Consider the following 19279-nt stretch of genomic DNA (forward strand, 5'->3'; position numbering starts at 1 on the left):
TTATGATTATTATTATTATACAGGATTTATATAGCACCAACAGTTTGCCCAGCGCTTTTCAACATGAGGGCAGACATTACAGTTACAATACAATTCAATACAGGAGGAATCAGAGGGCTCTGCTCGTTAGAGCTTACAATTTAGGAGGGAGGGTCAAGTGATACAAAAGGTAATAACTGTGGGGTATGGTCTGATGGAGAAAATAAAAGTACAGTTGTTAAGTAGGGGTAGAATAGGCTTCTCTGAAGAGGAGGGTTTTCAGGGATCATTTAAAAGCAGAGTAGGAGACAGTCGGACAGATTGGGGTAGAGAGTGCCAGAGGATGGGAGAGGCTAGGGAAAAGTCCTGGAGGTGATCATGGGAGGAGGTGACAAGGTAATCCCATGAGGAGGGTGTTGCAGTTTTCGGGACAGGAGATAACCAGGAAGTGAACTAGGAGCTTTGTGCTGTCATTGGTTAGGAAGGGGCGTATTTTGGAGATGTTGTGAAGGTTGAAGCGGCAAGATTTGGACAGTGATTTGACATAGGACCGAAAGGATAGTTCAGATAGGATAAGAATAGAAAAGGATAAAGATAATATGCTGTACCATAGGTGTGCACAGCATTAGGGTGGTCTGGCACACACCTGGAAAACCCCCTGTACATGCCTATGTGCTGTAAACCCTTACAACTACAGTATGTGTGCCCACCCCTGAGTATCAACTTAAGCTGGCCATACAAATAAAAGTTTCTCTTGTTCAGCCTATAAAGCTGAATGAGGAAAAAAATCATAGATTTCCCCACCCATGCAATAAACAATGTGGCTGGCCAAATTTCCCAACTATTGTATTATCCAAACAGTACCAGTGTCTGGCTGTAGTCACTGTTTGGCTGACTTTTTACCGCCTGGTTTCTTTGATTTTTCAATTTAAGTTTGCCGAGCTGGGTGGTGATTGCAGGGCCACCCATAGCTAGAATTTGAGCCATAGAAATATACAAGAGTGACAGCAGATAAAAGAATATGTGGTCCATCGAGCCGTGTGTAACCAGCTTTAGATCAAGTTGCATTCCTGATAAACCAGAAAAGCCCAAAAATCCTGAACGGACCTCGTTCTTCATTATTACAGGTGGTAAAATTAGGACCAAATTGTATGGAAGAGGAGCAGCTCCCAAATCACATCACGAATATTGCTAGCAGTTTCCAAAAACTGCACCTATTCACATCTTTGCTCATCCCTAGACAATTGTGATTGGCTACAGTCATCCTCAACTGATCACGACTCTTGCTCAGAATTTGTACCAGAGCCTGTGGCTTGCAGCTACGCCTCTGCCTATGTCTCCCCATCCATCACTTTGTTACTGCATTATTTTTATGCCAGGAAAGGAGAATCTGAACCTCATCCTTAATATTACATGTGCAGGGCTGGAAATATTCCTGCGTCTTGGCTCAGGACTGGCTCTGTCTGCGAGGAGAAATGCATACTGAAAAGAATTCCCGGCATCTCCCTGTCAGCTTTTAGTCCAATAAGAAAGACAGTCACTCAGCAGCACATGCTGCAGCCTCCCTAGTCTGGCTCCTTTCTGAAGGATCAGGACATCTGCAGTTACAAGAAAGGCGTGCAGGGGCCTGGACTGCCTCTCCTGTGCAGCCACTGCCTTACCCTACACAAAAACTGCACAAGGCGGACAGCACTGCACCCACTTGCTGAATCTCCTTCACCCAGCAGCATGGCCACAGGGAAAAATCATCAGCATAGCAAGTATAATGGATCAAAAGCAAGCCCTTTATTAACTCAAGAATACACAGAGGAACTGCATGTTAAGATGTGCAAGAAGATTGCTCAGCTAACTAAGGTAGGAAATAGCCTGACTTAGTGCAGTGTGATTGATGTCAAATATAAGATGCTGGCTTTATAATGTATCATTACAGGGACATCTATGGAAACCAGGTTAGATTGCATTTACAGCACTGGGGTTAGCTCATCCTTTAGAAATACACCATTGCTGTATATATCTCAGGTAGGGCTGTTACCGCTCGTCATTTGTCATCATAAGAACTTACAATCTGACGTCTCTACCACAATCATAAACAAACACTCAAATTAGCCAATAAGCAACTGAGCTGTATGGCTTTTGACTACTCTGCATCTAGTGATCTCTCAAAAGGGATTGCACTTAACGAAATGACAAGACGTCATAAGATTTTATTTTGTTTAAATATTTTATGTATTTATTTAATTATATGAAGGATACATCACTTATTTATAAGTCTTAAGATTTTATCTTATTTATTTTAGGTTTTATTTTTAGAAGATTTATTATATTAAATTATTTATATTCTATTTCTGTATGTATGTATGTATGTATTTATGTATTTATTTATTTTATACATAAGTTACTTATTTAAGTTGCTGAATTAGTCACTTACATAGGAAAGTTATTTTCTACAGACTGAACAAAACATTTTTTTTTGCTTATGCTTTGTTTAAATAATTATGGTTAATATGAATTTCGAATTAATATTAAAGAAGACGTGAATGTGAAATATTATGTGTGTGTGTGTGTAAAACTTGCAGCTACCAATTCTTGATTTTTCATTTTTTTACTTTTATTATCCTAAAATATTACATATAAACAATAAATTATAATTGGTTACTACATATTACTGTACTCTGAATTGTGCTCTTCCCAAAAAAAGCCAGTATGTGTTGCTTATATGTTAAGCTTGTCCCATACTGTGATATGTTAGATGGCTTCTAGCTGCAGCAGGTCATTCACATGTTAGTGTTTATTATCAGAGGTCCCATGTAAATAATTAATACTTGGAAGAATTTCTTTTTTCTAGAAAATACATTGTGACATATGTGTAACACAAAAAATAACAATATCACTGGTGGATTTTAAATAATTTAGAATGGTGCAGAGGCATTGCAGTAGAATTATCAGGTAAAATAAAAGATGTGTAAAATAGGATATTTTCTTCTACAAAATAAAATTGAATAGATTCAAAAGAGAGAAAAATATTGTGCAAGCTTTTCCCAGAAAACAACATGGGAAGTAGTGAATAGTGCATGTGTGGTAGTAAAGGTTAGAACGGCTTGCGCATTGGTGTGATAAATATTTACATCAGACACTAACAACCTGTCAGCTAGCAGCTAGGGGTGCGTGCTGGGACTTGTAGTTCCTCAACAACTGTTCTGCTGCAGTATGTGTAGCTTTGATTTACACAAGCTAGTTCCTTATGTATGAGGATCATTTACATTTTTCAGTCTTTTAGTAGTAGTAACATGTTTTACTGAGGAGTGGACTCATGCAACAATGGCAAAAATGTGAAAGAATATAAGACAGGAAAACATATAGCTGTTACCACAAATCTTGCTTTCTGCATGGCTCTGTATCTGTGCCTCCAAATATGCAGGTTTAAGTGTTCCCAGATCCTGAACACTGACAAGCACTTATTGGAGCAGAGGGTGCCACAGAACAGAATCTTGTGAGAAGAAGCTGCAGTCCTAGGGTTGCCACTTTTAATTCAAGTCAAACCCGAACACTTTAGCGGCGCACAGCAAATGTTTTTTGTGGCATACACTATAGGATTGTAACAGACCTGGGACACCTTTGGGCGCTCCAAAGAGAATTGAAATGTGGCGTGCATAGTGCCCCCTCACCCTCCTGTCAGGCCGTGTTCTGAGCCACATTCCTGTCTGAATATTGTGTCTGGGTTTCAGGCGGACTTAAACCCGGACACATGATTCAAAACCCAGACTGTCTGGGTGAATGCTGGACAGATGGCATTGGCAACCCTATGCAGTCCCAACCTGCAATGTACAAAGCTTTGGATTGCAATGTATATAAATAATGAGCAGATTGTGTGGCTTTTAACAGAACTGATGTATTCTCTGAATAACCTTAGAAGATCATAAACGGCTTGTTTAACCTTGCAGTTTGGGGTGTTGAAAACATGCAGTTGAGGAGCATTTTTAGCTCCCCCAAGCACCCGACCTTAAGCTGCGAAGGAAGCGTAGGGGGATGTTCACACTCCGTGGTCACGGTGCTTTGTTTCTTCGACCAGCTGTGTAATCCAAGCATCCCTGCCAGAGAGCATAATCAGATCCTTGACTGAAGCATAACAGAGTGTTCAATAGTATCCTCCTACATTGCAGAATGGATAATAAGGGTACTAACTCCATCTTTATTTTGCTTTTTATCCTGGTAGCATGTTCCCTGTGAGCACATGAACACAGCAGGACAGCCTGTTTGGTATTTCCTTTCTCAATCTGAATGCTGCTGTACAGAGGATTCAGACATCTATACTAGTTGCATTTAAAGCTAAACTTTAGGGAGATATAAATGGAACAAATTAATGCTGCTTTGTAATCATTATTACAACCATAAATGTATTTTCTTCTGGCCTTGAGGCAAATCAGTTCGCATTTGCAGCGCTATACATTCATTCATTCATTCATTGTGGGACACAGGAAATCTTTACCATACAGGTTATACTGCTGCCTACAAGAGGATTGGACATAAAAAAAAAAAAGCTGTAGGCCAGTTCAGGATAACACCTCCCACTACCAGCATGCATCAGTTTTTTGTTGGTGTTCTAGGAGAATGGAAGTAATGGGTTCCCTAAAAGGTGCTTTCCAGATGCTGGTACAATTTGACTCAGAGCACGCATTGTCTCTTAAGACATATGAAGTGAATAGGACTAACAGGTCGAGCATCAGGAGATACCGCGAAAACTAAGTAACTAAGTTAGACAGCTAGTTTGCGGTTTTGCCACAGAATGGGCTAACGCTGTGGCACTCAGTGCTGAAGCCATCCACTGGATAGAGTGTTGTACAGACTCCTTGCTCTCCTTCCTGTCATACAGTGATGAGGAAGCATCTCCCTGTGGCTGCTCTACAGTGATCTTGGTCACCACCATCTATCATTACCCACCAGCAACCATCTGTCTGGGTTTCATAAGTAAAAGAGGACTTGCTTACCCTGAACCTGAAGCCTTGCCTGAATCATGTCGTAACATGTCTAATTGTAGACAGGGCAAGGACAGTCCCACCATTCCAGGTCCTCTGCTCGCATTCTACTAGTGTCTTTAGGGCTGCTTGCTGCACACCCATCGATTGGTGCTGATGTCTACAGCTTTGATTCTGTTTTGGAATGGCTTGACCCTTCTGCCTTAAATATTTTACCACAGTCATGTAAGACTTTATGACCCAGATCACCCACTTATTTGCTAACTGCAATTGTTTGTGTCCAGGGATTTTCTTCAAACCTTTTCCCTATGCCCAAGTTGAAAGGAGGCATTTGCTCCGATCTAGAACTCAAAACACAGATTGTCTCCATTCAAACCAAAAAATTCTGCATGAGATACAGCAAATTTGTCATCTCGTTCCTTCACTAAGAAGACTTTCTGGTTTTTGTGGGCATCTATAATGCTGATGCTTACTTACTGTGTCTCCATCATCTTTCCAGTGCATCAGCAGTTCTCTTGCTGTGGAGCCCTTGTTTATGACACTGCCTTTCATCTGCACCTTTTTTTAATCACAAAGGGGGCTGGCTCCAGTACTAGACCTACTTTGTCCTCTGATGTGAAAAACTCAAACATTCTTTTGCCATGGGACAAGTTGATCTGGTCTCTGGGTAGACTGATTTGTCTATGTCTGGGGACCAGGTTGTCCTTGGTCTTTTGGCACAGAAATTTGGCTTGGAAGTCCTTCTATCCCAACCTTTGGAGGATACTCATGATGGATGCCAGCCTGTCAGGCTGGGCGGGAGTCCTGGTTATCTGTCGGTGCAGGGGGAATTCATTGTTGGAGGAGTCTCATCACCGAATCAACATCCTGGAACTTCAAGCAATTTGGCTTTCTCTATAGCTTTTAACCATCCTGCTGGAGGGTCACACCATCTAAATGAAATCAAACAACCTCCATGTAGTGGCATACGTCAGTTATCAGGGAGGAACCAGAAGTCCTGCCACGGGAAAAATTGTAGATCAGACCCTGTTCTAGGCAGAACTTCATGTTTTAGTCTTGTTAGCAATGTCCAGACATGGACAATTGACAGGCAGACTTCCTTGGCCAGAAGGATCTGGACCCAGGGTTATGGTCCCTACACCCAGAGGTGTTCCATGGCCTATGATAGAATAGGGGATGCCAGATGTGGACCTCCTGGTCTCCAGGTTTTACAACTTTTTTAACTTGACAGATTTGTCTCCAGGTACAGGGATCCTCAAGTAGAAGCATTGAATGTTCTGATGGCTGAGAGGGATCCATACACTCTGATCTATGTCTTTGCTCCCCAGAACCTTCACAAAATTGAGATGTAGGACATTGTGGTGATCCTCATTGCTCTGCACTGACACCGACCTGGAAAGATTCCCTTAGACGCTCTGTGGGCTTTACCAAATCATTAGGATCTTCTGTTCTAAGGTCCCACTTACCATCCTACTTTATTGTCATGGCTGTTGAAGCCCTGACTCTGATGAACAAATGCATCCCTTACTCTGCAATTCCTATGACGCTGAAAGCTAACAAGTCTATGATTCACAAGGTCTATCATTGGAAGTTAGAAGGCATCTTTTACTTAGTGTGAGTCTTGGGGCTTCCAACCCAGGAATTTCTCTGTGGGATGAATTTTTCTTCTTTCTGCTCTTGTCTTGAGTCTGCACCAGTTTCAAGGTACACTCTACTAGATTTGTGAGTACTTTTTGTATTTTTTCGGCATCAAGCTTTTCTTTACCATATTTGCAAGGCCACCACTTGGTCCTCTGTTTACACATTCTCCGGAGTGAGCTGAACATTGCAGCCATCTGTTGGCTGCTTTGGGCATAAGATCCTTCATGTGGCTGTCTGAGCTGCAAGCAGTCGGCAAATTCTCTATTGTTTTCTTGAGTCTGTTAACATTTGTTTGCTATGCTGTCTACTCCTCAGTTGGGCTGCTTTTTGACACCCTGAAGGTAAAAGACTTCCTGTGTCCTTCACTGGTCAAGAATGAAAAAAATTCCCTCACTTCCTATCCCATAGGAACAATAGCAGGTAGGAGAAAATCCTTCCGAAATATGGGAAATCCATGGCCGTGACTAGAACTAGTGTACCTATTGTAAGATTTCCCTTCTTTTGCTGTTTTGGTGACAACCCAACATTTGGGATTTTTTTTCACTTTTAGTGATAACAATACACAGAACAAATAGAGAGGGTGGATCTTCCTATCAGGGGAATAGACAGCAATAAATCCTGACAAATGTTCCAATCTCTGTCTCCCACTCTATATAATTAAATTAAAGGTTTTTCCTTCAGTTATGCCTTAAAGGAGTTGTAAAGGCAGACGTTTTTTTTTTATCTGAATGCATTCAATGCATTCAGATAAAAAGCCTTCTGTATGTAGCAGCCTCCCCAGAACCCCCTAATATTTATGTGAGCCCCATCTCTCTCCAGCGATGTCCACGAGTCCCTTGGCCATCTGGGACTCTCCTCCCTATTGGCTGAGACACAGCAGCGGTGCCACTGGCTCACGTGGCTGTCAATCAAAGTCAGTTAGCCAATCAGGAGAGAGAGGGGGCAGGGCCAAACGGCAGCTCCGTGTCTGAAAAAACACACAGAGCTACAACTGGGCTCGGGTGCCCCCATAGCAAGCTGGTTGCTGTGGGGGCACTCAACAGGAGGGAGGGGCCAGGAGCAGCAAAGAGGGATCTGAGAAGAGGAGGATTCGGGCTGCCTTGCGCAAAAGCAACTGCACAGAGCGGGTAAGTATAACATGTTTTTTATTTAAAAAACAAAACAAAAAAAATGAGACTTTACAATCATTTTAATGTCCTCCAGTATATTTTGCAGGTAATTACTTGACTACACACTAAAGCTGGCCATGTAGTAGTACATTTTTGAACAAACATCGTACAACATTTGTAGAAACATTCATATGAGAAATTCTTATAACATTTATCGACTTGACGAATGTTGTTCGAAAAAACATTGCCATCCTACTCCTTCAAATTTTCTAATCACTGTGGCTGGAAACGAACATCAATTTTACCCCAATTATTAGAAAATTAAATGAACGTTCTTAAAACAAACAATTTAAAATGAAATTCTTCCAGGGTATGTCCAGCCTTAATCTGCACCCAGGTACAGTTTGTTTAGTGTACATACTGTATGTGCCTGTAAGGCAAGAATGTCAGCCTGGTGTCTTGTGCTGCATTCAGCCCTGTGACATTTTTTGCATCCTCAGCCGCTTTTAGGATTTTAATTTAATGAGTCCTTAGCTGTCCTCCAGTTGATAAGGGTTACACTTCAGAAAATACTTTTTGCAGCTAAATACTTCAGAAAATGCCCTTGTCTGTGATAAAATGTAAATTGTAGTTGTAACTATAAAGTTAATTACCAAAGTGTTATCATTTTTTCTGGGATTAATTAGGTATGACCCTCAGTGAACATTATCCTTTCCTTTGAGGATATAGTCCACTCAGTTCTGCCCTCTGTTTCATTTGAGGTTGACTTTCCTGCTGTAAAGTCACAACATTGTGGTTGTGTCCCTTAGTACATGAGCTAGCTCCAAATTGAAAGTGTTACTAAACCCAGGACCCTGCATTCACTATATCTGGTCTCCCACAGTACACAGAACATTGAAATATAAACTGCTAAATACCTTTTCTTAGCAGCAGTATATAGCAGTGTTGTAACTTCTATCAGTGTCTCGTTAAAGCTTGTAGGAGTTCTCATTCTACTCTGATTGTTTTATGAGGCTGCAGGACCCCTGACCCTCTGGACAGTGCTGATTGGCCCTGTGCTGATCACATGCACTCTTCCAAGAAAAAATAAATTCTCTAGCAGTATACACCAAACTGAGCATGTGCAGCTTGCCCACAAGGCTCTGTTCTAACAGGAGATGGGTTGGAAACAGTGCAAGAAGGGGAGGGTCAGAGAACACAGGATCAAACAGCCTTTTTACACAATGAAGAGGATTAACCCCTTAGGTTCCAAAGTGAGTATAACATGCATACTTTATGGGTTCCGCCAGCAAAAGTCGATACACACGGTCGGAATTTCCGACCAAAAGCTCACATCGGACTTTTGCTGGTGGAATTTCCGATCGTATGTACGGGGCATTAGGATTGCCTAGTCAAAGTCCAGACCTAAATCCAACTGAGAATCTGTGGCAAGACTTGAAAATTGCTGCTCGCAGATGCTCTCAATCCAATCTGACAGAGCTTGAGCTATTTTGCAAAGAAGAATGGGCAAAAATGTCACTCTCTATATCCGCAAAGCTGGTAGAGACATAACCAAAAAGACTTGCAGCTGTAATTGCAGCAGAAGGTGGTTTTACAAGGGGGGCTGAATACAAATACACGCAACACTTTTCAGATATTTATTTGTAAAAATGTTTGAAAACTATTTATCATTTGCTTTCCACTATATAATTACAGTTGTGCTCATAAGTTTACACACCCTGGCAGAATTTATGATTTCTTGGCCAATTTTCAGAGAATATGAATGATAACACAAAAACATTTCTTTCACTCATGGTTAGTGTTTGGCTGAAGTAATTTATTATCAACCAACTGTGTTTACTCTTTTTAAATCATAATGACAACATAAACTACCCAAATGACCCTAATCAAAAGTTTACATACCCTGGTGATTTTGGCCTGATAACATGCACACAAGTTGACACAAAGGGGTTTGAATGGATATTAAAGGTAACCATCCTCACCTGTGATCTGTTTGCTTGTAAATTAGTGTGTGTGTGTATAAAAGGTCAATGAGTTTCTGGATTCCTGACAGACCTTTGCATCTTTCATCCAGTGCTGCACTGACGTTTCTGGATTCTGAGTCATGGGGAAAGCAAAATAATTGTCAAAGGATCTGTGGGAAAAGGTAGTTGAACTGTATAAAACAGTAAAGGGATATAAAAAGACATCCAAGGAATTGAGAATGCCAATCAGCAGTGTTCAAACTTTAATTAAGAAGTGGAAAAAGAGGGGTTCTGTTGAAACTAAACCACAGTCAAGTAGACCAACTAAAATTTCAGCCACAACTGCCAGGAAAATTGTTCGGGATACAAAGAAAAACCCGTAAATAACTTTGGGTGAAATACAGGACTCTCTGAAAACTGTGGTGTGGCTGTTTCAAGATGCACAATAAGGAAGCACTTGAAGAAAGATGGGCTGCATGTTCGAGTCGCCAGAAGAAAGCCATTTCTATGCAAAAACAACAAAGTATCCCTCTTACAATACACCAAACAACACAGAGACAAGCCTCAAACCTTCTGGAACAAAGTCATTTGGAGTGATGAGACCAAAATTTAGCTTTTTGGCCACAACCATAAACACTACATTTGGAGAGGAGTCAACAAGGCCTATGATGAAAGGAACACCATTCCTACTGTGAAACACGGAGGTGGATCGCTGATGTTTAGGGGATGTGTGAGCTACAAAGGCACAGGAAATTTGGCCAAAATTGATGGCAAGATGAATGCAGTATGTTATCAAAAAATACTGGAGGAACATTTGCATTCATCAGCTAGGAATTTGCGCATGGGACGTACTTGGACATTCAAACATGACAATGATCCAAAACACAAGGCCAAGTCGACCTGTCATCAGCTACAGCAGAATAAAGTGAAGGTTCTGGAGCGGCCATCTCAGTCTCCTGACCTCAATATCATTGAGCCACTCTGGGGAGATCTCAAACGTGCAGTTCATGCAAGACAGCCCAAGAATTTACAGGAACTGGAGGCTTTTTGCTAAGAGCAATAGGCAGCTTTACAATCTGAGAAGATAGAGATTCACCCACAAATACCACAAAAGACTTCAAGCTGTCATTGATGTTAAAGGGGGCACTACATGGTATTAAGAACTGGGGTATGTAAACTTTTGATCAGGGTCATTTGGGTAGTTTCTGTTGTGATTATGATTTAAAAAGAGTAAACACAGTTGACTGATAAAAAATGGCTTCAGTCAAGCACTAACAATGAGTGAAATAAAAGTTTTTGTGTTATCATTCATATTCTCTGAAAAATGGAAATCATAAATTCTGCCAGGGTATGTAAACTTATGAGCACAACTGTGTGTGCCACTGCATGTTGATCTATCACATAAAATTAAAATCCCAATGAAATGCATTTACATTTTTGGGTGTAAAGTGATAAAATTTGAAAAATGTCAAGGGTATGAATACTTTTTCAAGACACTGTAATCTTCGATGTCAGCTGTTTGAATCCTTTAAATTTGAGCTCCAGCCTGAGGATTTTTATGTTGTGTTTTTTCTAGTTTTGGTTAGGGTAAAAAAGTTAGAACCTTTGTACAATTTTTTTGCTGTCTCTGACTCTATGAGGGAAATTTCTCTTTTCTAGAAGATAAAGAATAAGTCTTCCCAAAAGCGAGTGCAAATCCCACCTTTGAATGTTGTCACCAGAACCTCTCAATTGGTACTTGTGTTCCAGTGACAAGTTCAATCCATTATTTTGGCCAGAGTTCTACTTTAAAATGTCTTTCTAAAAGATAATGATCCAGAATGTTTTATTTGGATATTACCATGTAGAGAAAGAATCTTATCACTGTAATTAGATTCTCTGCAGCAATCCAGGCTGGTTGTAATTCAGAGATAGTACATAGTCACCCCTCTGATCTTCACTTTCCAGCCAAGTTTATGATGTCTCTCTGTGTGATATTTCTAGAGCATTGTGATGGAAGAATAGTAACTGTCATTGTATTGAACTTGAGTGCATAAGTGTTGTTTTGACTGATCTATAAATGTATCGCTGGAGCATGAGTTGTACAGCATGACACACAGCTGAAAAATGAGTAATTACCTCATTAATTTGCCTTAGTGGACACAGCTCCTTAAAGGGGTTTTCATAAGAAAATATAAATCCAAAGATACTTAAGATTTCTCAGGAGGGAGATGAAGGAGCCCTAACTTTGCATCTTAAACACGTGCAAATTGAGCATTACCGGAAATTTTATTTTGACTTGTAAAAATAGAAAACTGATGTGTAATGCATAGCTCCCAACTGTCCCTGATTTTGAGGGACTGTCCCCCCCCATTTTTGTCTTCTCATTTGTCCCTCATTTTGGTCTGATCTATATAATTGAATATAAAATGCACTTTTTTTTCTTCCAAAAAGTGTTTCCCAGTGCTAAACCTTTCATCTAGTTTCCAAATTGCTGCATTTGTTAATTTCAAAAGCCAGTATAAAGGAATAGTAGTGGTTAAAAAAGCACTTATGGGTTAAACTAATCTTTTTTTGTATAATTCTTCTTTAAGGAACATGGCAGGGGATGTGTGTCGTTCCCATCTCAAAAAGTTGGGAGGTATGGTAATGTACTATAGAGAACATAAAGTGGTTCTGCAAAAGGTCAAAGTATTGTGCTATGTTATATTTACTGTTGGGTGGTGTCCCTGGCAATAGTGTAGGAAGATCCAATAGCCTGAGATATTACTGTAATATTTAGACATTTCTGGCCAACCACTAGGAGGGTTTTTGCCAAGGGTGTTTGCTGGGGAAATTAATAAATATTTGGGGACACCTTCTAGAAGCTCTTAGATCCCAGGCTTCGCCTGGGGGGGGACATGTGTGTGTAACTGTTCTCTGGCCTTACAGGTCTATTGCATGGGTAGGCCAAGTGTTTGAAGAAGGAAGACCTAAATTTGGAGCATAAAAGCTTGCACTGCCTGGTCTGAGGATTTTCCAGGGAAGATTGAAGCTGGAACCTGGATAGGTGCATTAGGGAGCAATCTAGTCTACTGGAAGAGTGGCCAAAGAAGCTGTATATGAACTTGGAGCTTGTAGGGAGTCTAGTGGCTCATTCAGGGAGATAATATGCTGCTATGACTTTACAGTCAGAAGAATACAGAGTGCGGGTCTGACTTAAGTGTTCTTCTTCTGTATTGCTGTAAGTTTTGGAGTCTGTGTACTGTCCTTTTGGGTTTCTTGTGCCCAATCCCTCTTTTCTTGGGTTTGTGAGTTTCAACTGTCAGTCCACCGAGGGGGCCCCTAATTGCCTCAAGGGGGTAAGGGAGAGCTATATATTGTAATTTGGCACTGGGTGTGGGTAAAGTGATCCTGTGAGGATCGAAATAAAGGAGCTGTCATTGCATTTTTTTAACAGGCTCCAAGACTCTCCAAGACCCTGTTGCTGGCGAATGAATCACTGGCCTGGAACAAGAACGCAGACAGTTTAGTCTAAAAAATGATCTTGCTCTCCTGTTAGATATTGAATACGCAGTAATGTTTCCTGTGCCCTGGCTGTCTCTAGATCCCAATAGATTGGGGAGTGGTTAGAGGTTAAAAAAAGGACTTAAAGTGGTGTTCCATCCAAAAAAAAAAAAAACTACATGAAAAATCTTTAAAAAAAAATACAAAAAAACATTTGGATATATTTTTTTTTTTTACTCACCTCTAAATGCCTGTTGCTAGGGGGTCCCTCGTAGTCTGCCTCTTTCAGTGCCTGGGCTGGTGACATCACTTCCGTCTCGGCACAGGAAGGGCTCAGCTCTGCTCCCTCCCTCCTGTCAATCATCTGGGACCCATTACAGGTCCCAGGTGACTGAGCGGCCAATCACGGCGCTCGGCGCCGCTCGTGCATGCGAAGTGGGTGCCAGGCTGTGAAGCCACAGCCCGGCGCCCACAGTTGCAATGACGGCGCCGCCGAACGGAGGGGAGACGAGCGGGGCTTCGATCCCTGGCATCGTTGGACCCAGGGACAGGTAAATATCCAATTAAAAGTCAGAAGCTGCAGTATTTGTAGCTGCTGACTTTTAATTTTTTTTTTTTTTTTTTAGTGGCCCTCCTCTTTAACATTTGAATTTGAAGTGTTATTAAGCTCTAGTTTTTTTTTTTAAATTAAAATAACAAACATGTTATACTTACCTGCTCTGTGCAGTGGTTTTGCACAGAACAGCCCGGATCCTCCTCTTCTCGGGTCCCATGCTGCCACTCCTGGCCCCTCTTTCCTGCCAGGTGACTCCACAGCAAGCAGCTTGAATTGGGAGCACCCAAGCAGGCGCGCTCCTGAGTCACGGCTCTGTGTGTCCATTCACACATGGACCCGTGGCTCGGCCCTGTCCCCTACATCTCCTGATTGGCTCTGTGATTGACAGCAGTGGGAGCCAATGGCTGCCAAAAGCCAATCAGGAGTGCGAGTCCCTAGATAGTCAAGGTTCTCGTTCACATCGCAGGATCGAGAGGGGGCTCAGATAAGTATTAAGGGGGGCTGGGGGTGCGGCTGCACACAAAGTTTTTTACCTTCATGCATATAATGCATGAAGGTAAAAAACCTTGTGCCTTTAGAACCACTTTAAACAAAAAGTTGAAATCTGCATATTAGTATCTTTGCTATTTAGTTTGCTTAGACTGTGCAGACAGTGGAATAGATTATAAAGGTACCACTATGTTTATATGCTTTGAGAATGGAAAGGTTCACTTCAAGGAGAGGAAAAATGGTTTTATAATTGCAGGCAACATTTGTAATCGGTAGCATGTACGTATCTGTAATCAAGCTGATGTTGGGTAGCCTATAGGTCAGGTCTGACCATACTGTGAACAAAAGATTCTCTCCAAGACACAAAGGTAACCTTTCCTGAGTGAAATATGGATGGTGTCATTGCTTTCTTCTCATACTGCATATGTTATCTGCCTGGCTGCCATGCTAACCCTCTGCTTTGAGATACTAATCCAGAACAAATATGCAGATCAGGATTTTTATTTAAGTCTCTTGATGTCTAAACTTGTTTCAAGTCAGTGACTCAAAGTACTGAAGTCAGAGTGTCAATATAACAGCCAGGCAACTAGCATTTTTTTTTAGAAAGGCAGCAATGATATATTTATTTTAGGAAAAATGTACTTTCAGTTGCATATCACCACAGTCATGAATGGATTTATATTGCATTTCCTAATATATAGAACACATGGGAGTATTTATGAACATACTCACACAAGCAAAGAAACTATTTATAGAACAGCAAAATTGGAATAATATTCTGAAATAGCTTAAAGAAAACTGTTTTTTCAAAATGGATGGATCTATTTTGGTCACTAAATGGAGTTTATGATACAGGAATGGAGGTGGGGGTGGAGCATAAAATATCCCCCCCCCCCATCACATATGGGACCGTGGCAGACAGATAAAAACTTTCAAATTTAAGTGTCAGTTATGTACTTACCTGTGATTGGTGTTTGACATGTCAAATGCTGTTTTCAATGGTTCTTGACACGAGTTGACCCCTATGGCTCCTTTCACACATGCTGTCCATTTGTCCATTTTTCATCCATCCATGAAAAACAGACATCATCCATTTATATCAGTTTACATCGGCATCTGTCATTATCCGTTTTTTTAAACTGATCAAAGCTCTATTTTCCTCCTGTTAAAAAAAAAAGATTGGACAAAAAATGGATGTAAACTGACAAATGGTCAGTTTTTCATCAGTTTTTGCATTGGTAGTGGATGTAAAAAAAGCTCATGAAAAACTGATGGGCAAAGATGAAAAACGGATGAAAAACTGATGAGCACTGATGCAACCTGATGAAAAACTGATGAATACTTCATCCATTTTGAAATGACTGAATTGATAAAATGAATGAAAGGGGTCTAAAAAGAAGAAAAATGCGTCACTGACAATGCAGTCAGCGGGGATCTGAAGAAAAGGCACATCTCGCCCTTCCAACCCCTTGTCGTGGCTCAGGTTATGAGGTCTTGTCCCTTTCTTAAGAAAGGGGACTTTTAAGCGGTGTTCTGGCTTCCTCTTCCAAAAATTAAAGGTCAGCATACTGTAGCTGCTGACATTTAATATTAGGACACTTACCTGTTCCTGGAATTCAGCGATGTCGGCCCCCGCAGCAGATGTTTCCATCGGCTGTCGGGTGCTGCCACCACCATTGCCGGTAAGGAAACTCAGCAGTGAAGCCTTGCAGCTTCACAACCGGGTCCCTACTGCTCATGAGCGAAGCGTGCTGCACTCTCTTACTGGCCCAGCAGCAAGGGGTGGAGGAGGAGGTACCCGCTCCCTCCCCCCCCCCAAAAGGTGCCAAATGTGGCACCGGAGGGGGAGGGGGGAGACAGATAAGCGGAAGTTCCACTTTTGGGTGGAACTCTGCTTTGAGTTGTAGTAATTATTAGCTCGAGCATCAATAGCTGAGCTAAATATGTTGTTGGTAACATTTTAAGATTGGTATTACAGTGTATGTTGTTAATACATTTTAATTAATACCTATAATAAAGGGCCGTGGCCTATTGAATCCACACGTTTTTTGAGTCCAGTGTTTTCATTTATGCTATTATACAGTATATGAGTTCTGCCTACGGTCCCATTCTGGTCCCATTATAGTGACATTTTGGAGTTCTGCCTACAGTCCCATTCTGGTCCCATTATAGTGACATTTTGGAGTTTTGCCTACGGTCCCATTCTGGTCCCATTATGGTGACATTTTGCTTCTGACATTTGTTCAACAGAGGTTTTATAAATCAACCCCAAACTGTGTACTTACTGAAAATATGCTGTTTTTCTATTTAAAGCGTAACTCCAGTTTTGTTGAGAAAAAAACATTCCCCTCTGGGTGATCTATGTACATTGCAAGGATGTTAACGATCTTTGTTGCAGATTCCTACCTTTTGTTATTCTGAAGAAATCCCTGTGTGTTTCTCTGCCCATGGCAAAGTGAGTCTAATGGGAGTGCTTTCTTAATTATCAATCAGCTGTTGCATCTGCAGGGCTCTAATGAGGAAAACTTCTGGGTCTGCATCCCTTTAGTCGTGATTTCCTATCAGGAGTATCTCACCCAAAATTTAATTTTTGTTGCAGGGCATGCCTGATAGCTAACTTGTATCTTAGTGCAGACTTCTGGGAAAATCAGTGAGCCAATCACACAAGCAGGAAATGATGTTTCTGGGGGGCGTTCTGTACACATTGTGTGTACAGAACACCTCTAGGTAGCCATATTGCATTGCACAGATTGAAAGGGAATTACAGAGCAGCAGATTGAAATTGATTGAAAGGGAGAGGTAATTTTTAATAACATTCAAGGTAGGGGAGGTTTTCACTGCCAGCATTGAGTATCTCCTCTTCCCTGTAACAGAACCATTGTATGCAAAAAACACAGTGTTTAGATCAGGGGTGTCAGACTCAATTTCACAGTGGGCCGCAGTAGCTTTATGCTTGCATCCAAAGGGCCGGTTGTATCTGGCTATAGACTATATAAATGTATCTACTCTTTATCTTAATAAATAATTGCCTTTTCATTCGATTTTTACTGGTTTTCATAATAACTTAACTGCTTGCCGACCCACACGAACATTTACATTGGCAGAATGCCACGGACAGGCAAATGGGCGTACAGGTACGTCCGCGCGTGTGACCCTGCCGCGAGCTCTGTGAGTGTGATCGCGGGTCCCGCAGACTCGATGTCCACGGGGATACCAGCGATCGTCTCTGATCGGGAGCGGTGATCAGTGTCATATCACAGGTAGCCCATCCCCTCTACAGTTAGAATCACTCCCTAGGACACACTTAACCCCTGCAGCGCCACCTCCTGGTTAACCCCTTCACTGACAGTCACATTTACACAGTAATCAATGCATTTTTAATCGCACTGATCGCTGTATAAATGTGAATGGTCCCAAAATAGCGCCAAAAGTGTCTGATCTGTTCGCCATAATGTCGCAGTCACGATAAAAATCGCTGATCGCCGCCATTACCAGTAAAAAAAAAAATAATATTAATAAAAATTCCATAAAACTATCCCCTATTTTGTAGATGCTATAACTTTTGCGCAAACCAATCAATAAATGCTTATTGCGATTTTTTTTTACCAAAAATATGTAGAAAAATACATATTGGCCTAAACTGATGAAAAAAAATGTTTTTATATATTTTTTGGGGATATTTATTATAGCAAAAAGTTAAAAATAATGCGTTTTTTTTTTCAAAATTGTCGCTCTTTTTTTGTTTATAGCGTAAAAAATAAAAACCGCAGAGGTGATCAAATACCACCAAAAGAAAGCTCTACTTGTGGGAAAAAAAGGACGTCAATTTTGTTTGGGAGCCACGTCGCACGACCGTGCAATTGTCAGTTAAAGCGAGGGCCACATGAAATGGCCTTGTTGGCTGGATTTGGCCCACGGGCATTGTGTTTGACACATGTGGTTTAGATTCATGAGGCTTTTTATTTTTTATGCATCTAAGCTATGGATGTTTACATGTCATCCCTGACATGTAAACATGCGCCGCTGCCACATGAGTCATTCATGTGGCAGCGGCACATGTGCAGATTGACGAACTTTCAGTCATTCAAGCACAGCTGCTGTTGAATGACTCATTCAGGGCCAAAATGCATCCTAAACTGCTAGGCGGTTAGTTTTAGTAACCAATAGTGGACTTTTGCACTGTACGCTAGAACACATATAAACATTAACAGCAGATTAACACAGGAACGCAGTACAGGAAAGGCGCTGCCCTTGCAAGACGCATGCAAGTGGCATTAAATGTTAAAAGCGCCCCAAATGCATCTTGCAAAAGCATAATTGCATGGTACCGCAGTACCATGAGGTTTGGTGCGGCGTAATCTGAAAAAGTGGTACTTGCACTACGTTTTTCACGCGCCAGTACATTTGACAGCCCATTGAAAGGAATAGGCTGTTAAAATCAGAACCCGTGGGACCGCATGGGAACGTGCATTTTCTAGTGTGAACCGGCCCTAAATAAAGGTTTACATACGTACAGTGTATGGACAACATTTAACACATGATCTTGCTGTCAACCTCTGGCAGCAAGATCCGGCCTTGTTAGGGGTGTTTTAATTATGTTTATGAGCCCTGTACTTTCCTACCTCCCTTATCCATCTGTAGCAGTATCCCCGTAGGGGCTGCTTAGTGTTGTGGCCCACCTGTCACCCTGCCCAGCCCAGCATTCACTTCCCAGTCACTTTAGAGACAATGAACAGTCCGTTGGTTTGTTTTTGTTGTTTTTATTGAGGGATAAACTTGGATGGGTAAAGGAATATATGGGATACCCAGTGGAACAATCATTTGGCAGATTGTATAGCAATCGATTAGCAGATTGTATAGCAATCAATTGGAACAAAACTATAAACACTCTTTGTACATATTTCTTCTTCAGACTCCTCCTGCACAACTTGCTTGCAGACTATTACTCTCTCTCTTTTCTTCCTGCACAACTCTTTACTCTAGGAGCAGCTAGCACATGTTCAGGCCCGACACTGGCTCAGCCAGGCTTTAGCAAACACCTTTTACAGGCAGGGCCCCTGGGCCCCTATAGTGTAGCAGAAAATAGTAAAAAGTTCCTTGTGC

General features: G+C 41.3%; 1 protein-coding gene across 1 annotated transcript in view; it reads left to right on the forward strand.

Annotated features, from left to right (window-relative positions):
- The first annotated feature begins 1271 nt into the window (after nt 1-1271).
- The window catches only part of FAM184B (family with sequence similarity 184 member B), a 167423-nt gene continuing 149415 nt past the window's right edge, over nt 1272-19279 (forward strand). The window contains exon 1 of the mRNA XM_073609566.1: nt 1272-1833. Coding sequence (XP_073465667.1) covers nt 1708-1833 — 126 coding nt within the window. The 5' untranslated portion in view covers nt 1272-1707. The remainder of the gene's footprint in view (nt 1834-19279) is intronic.

Source organism: Aquarana catesbeiana, linkage group LG01, assembly GCF_042186555.1.
Source record: "Aquarana catesbeiana isolate 2022-GZ linkage group LG01, ASM4218655v1, whole genome shotgun sequence".
NCBI classification, from domain to species: Eukaryota; Metazoa; Chordata; class Amphibia; order Anura; family Ranidae; genus Aquarana; species Aquarana catesbeiana.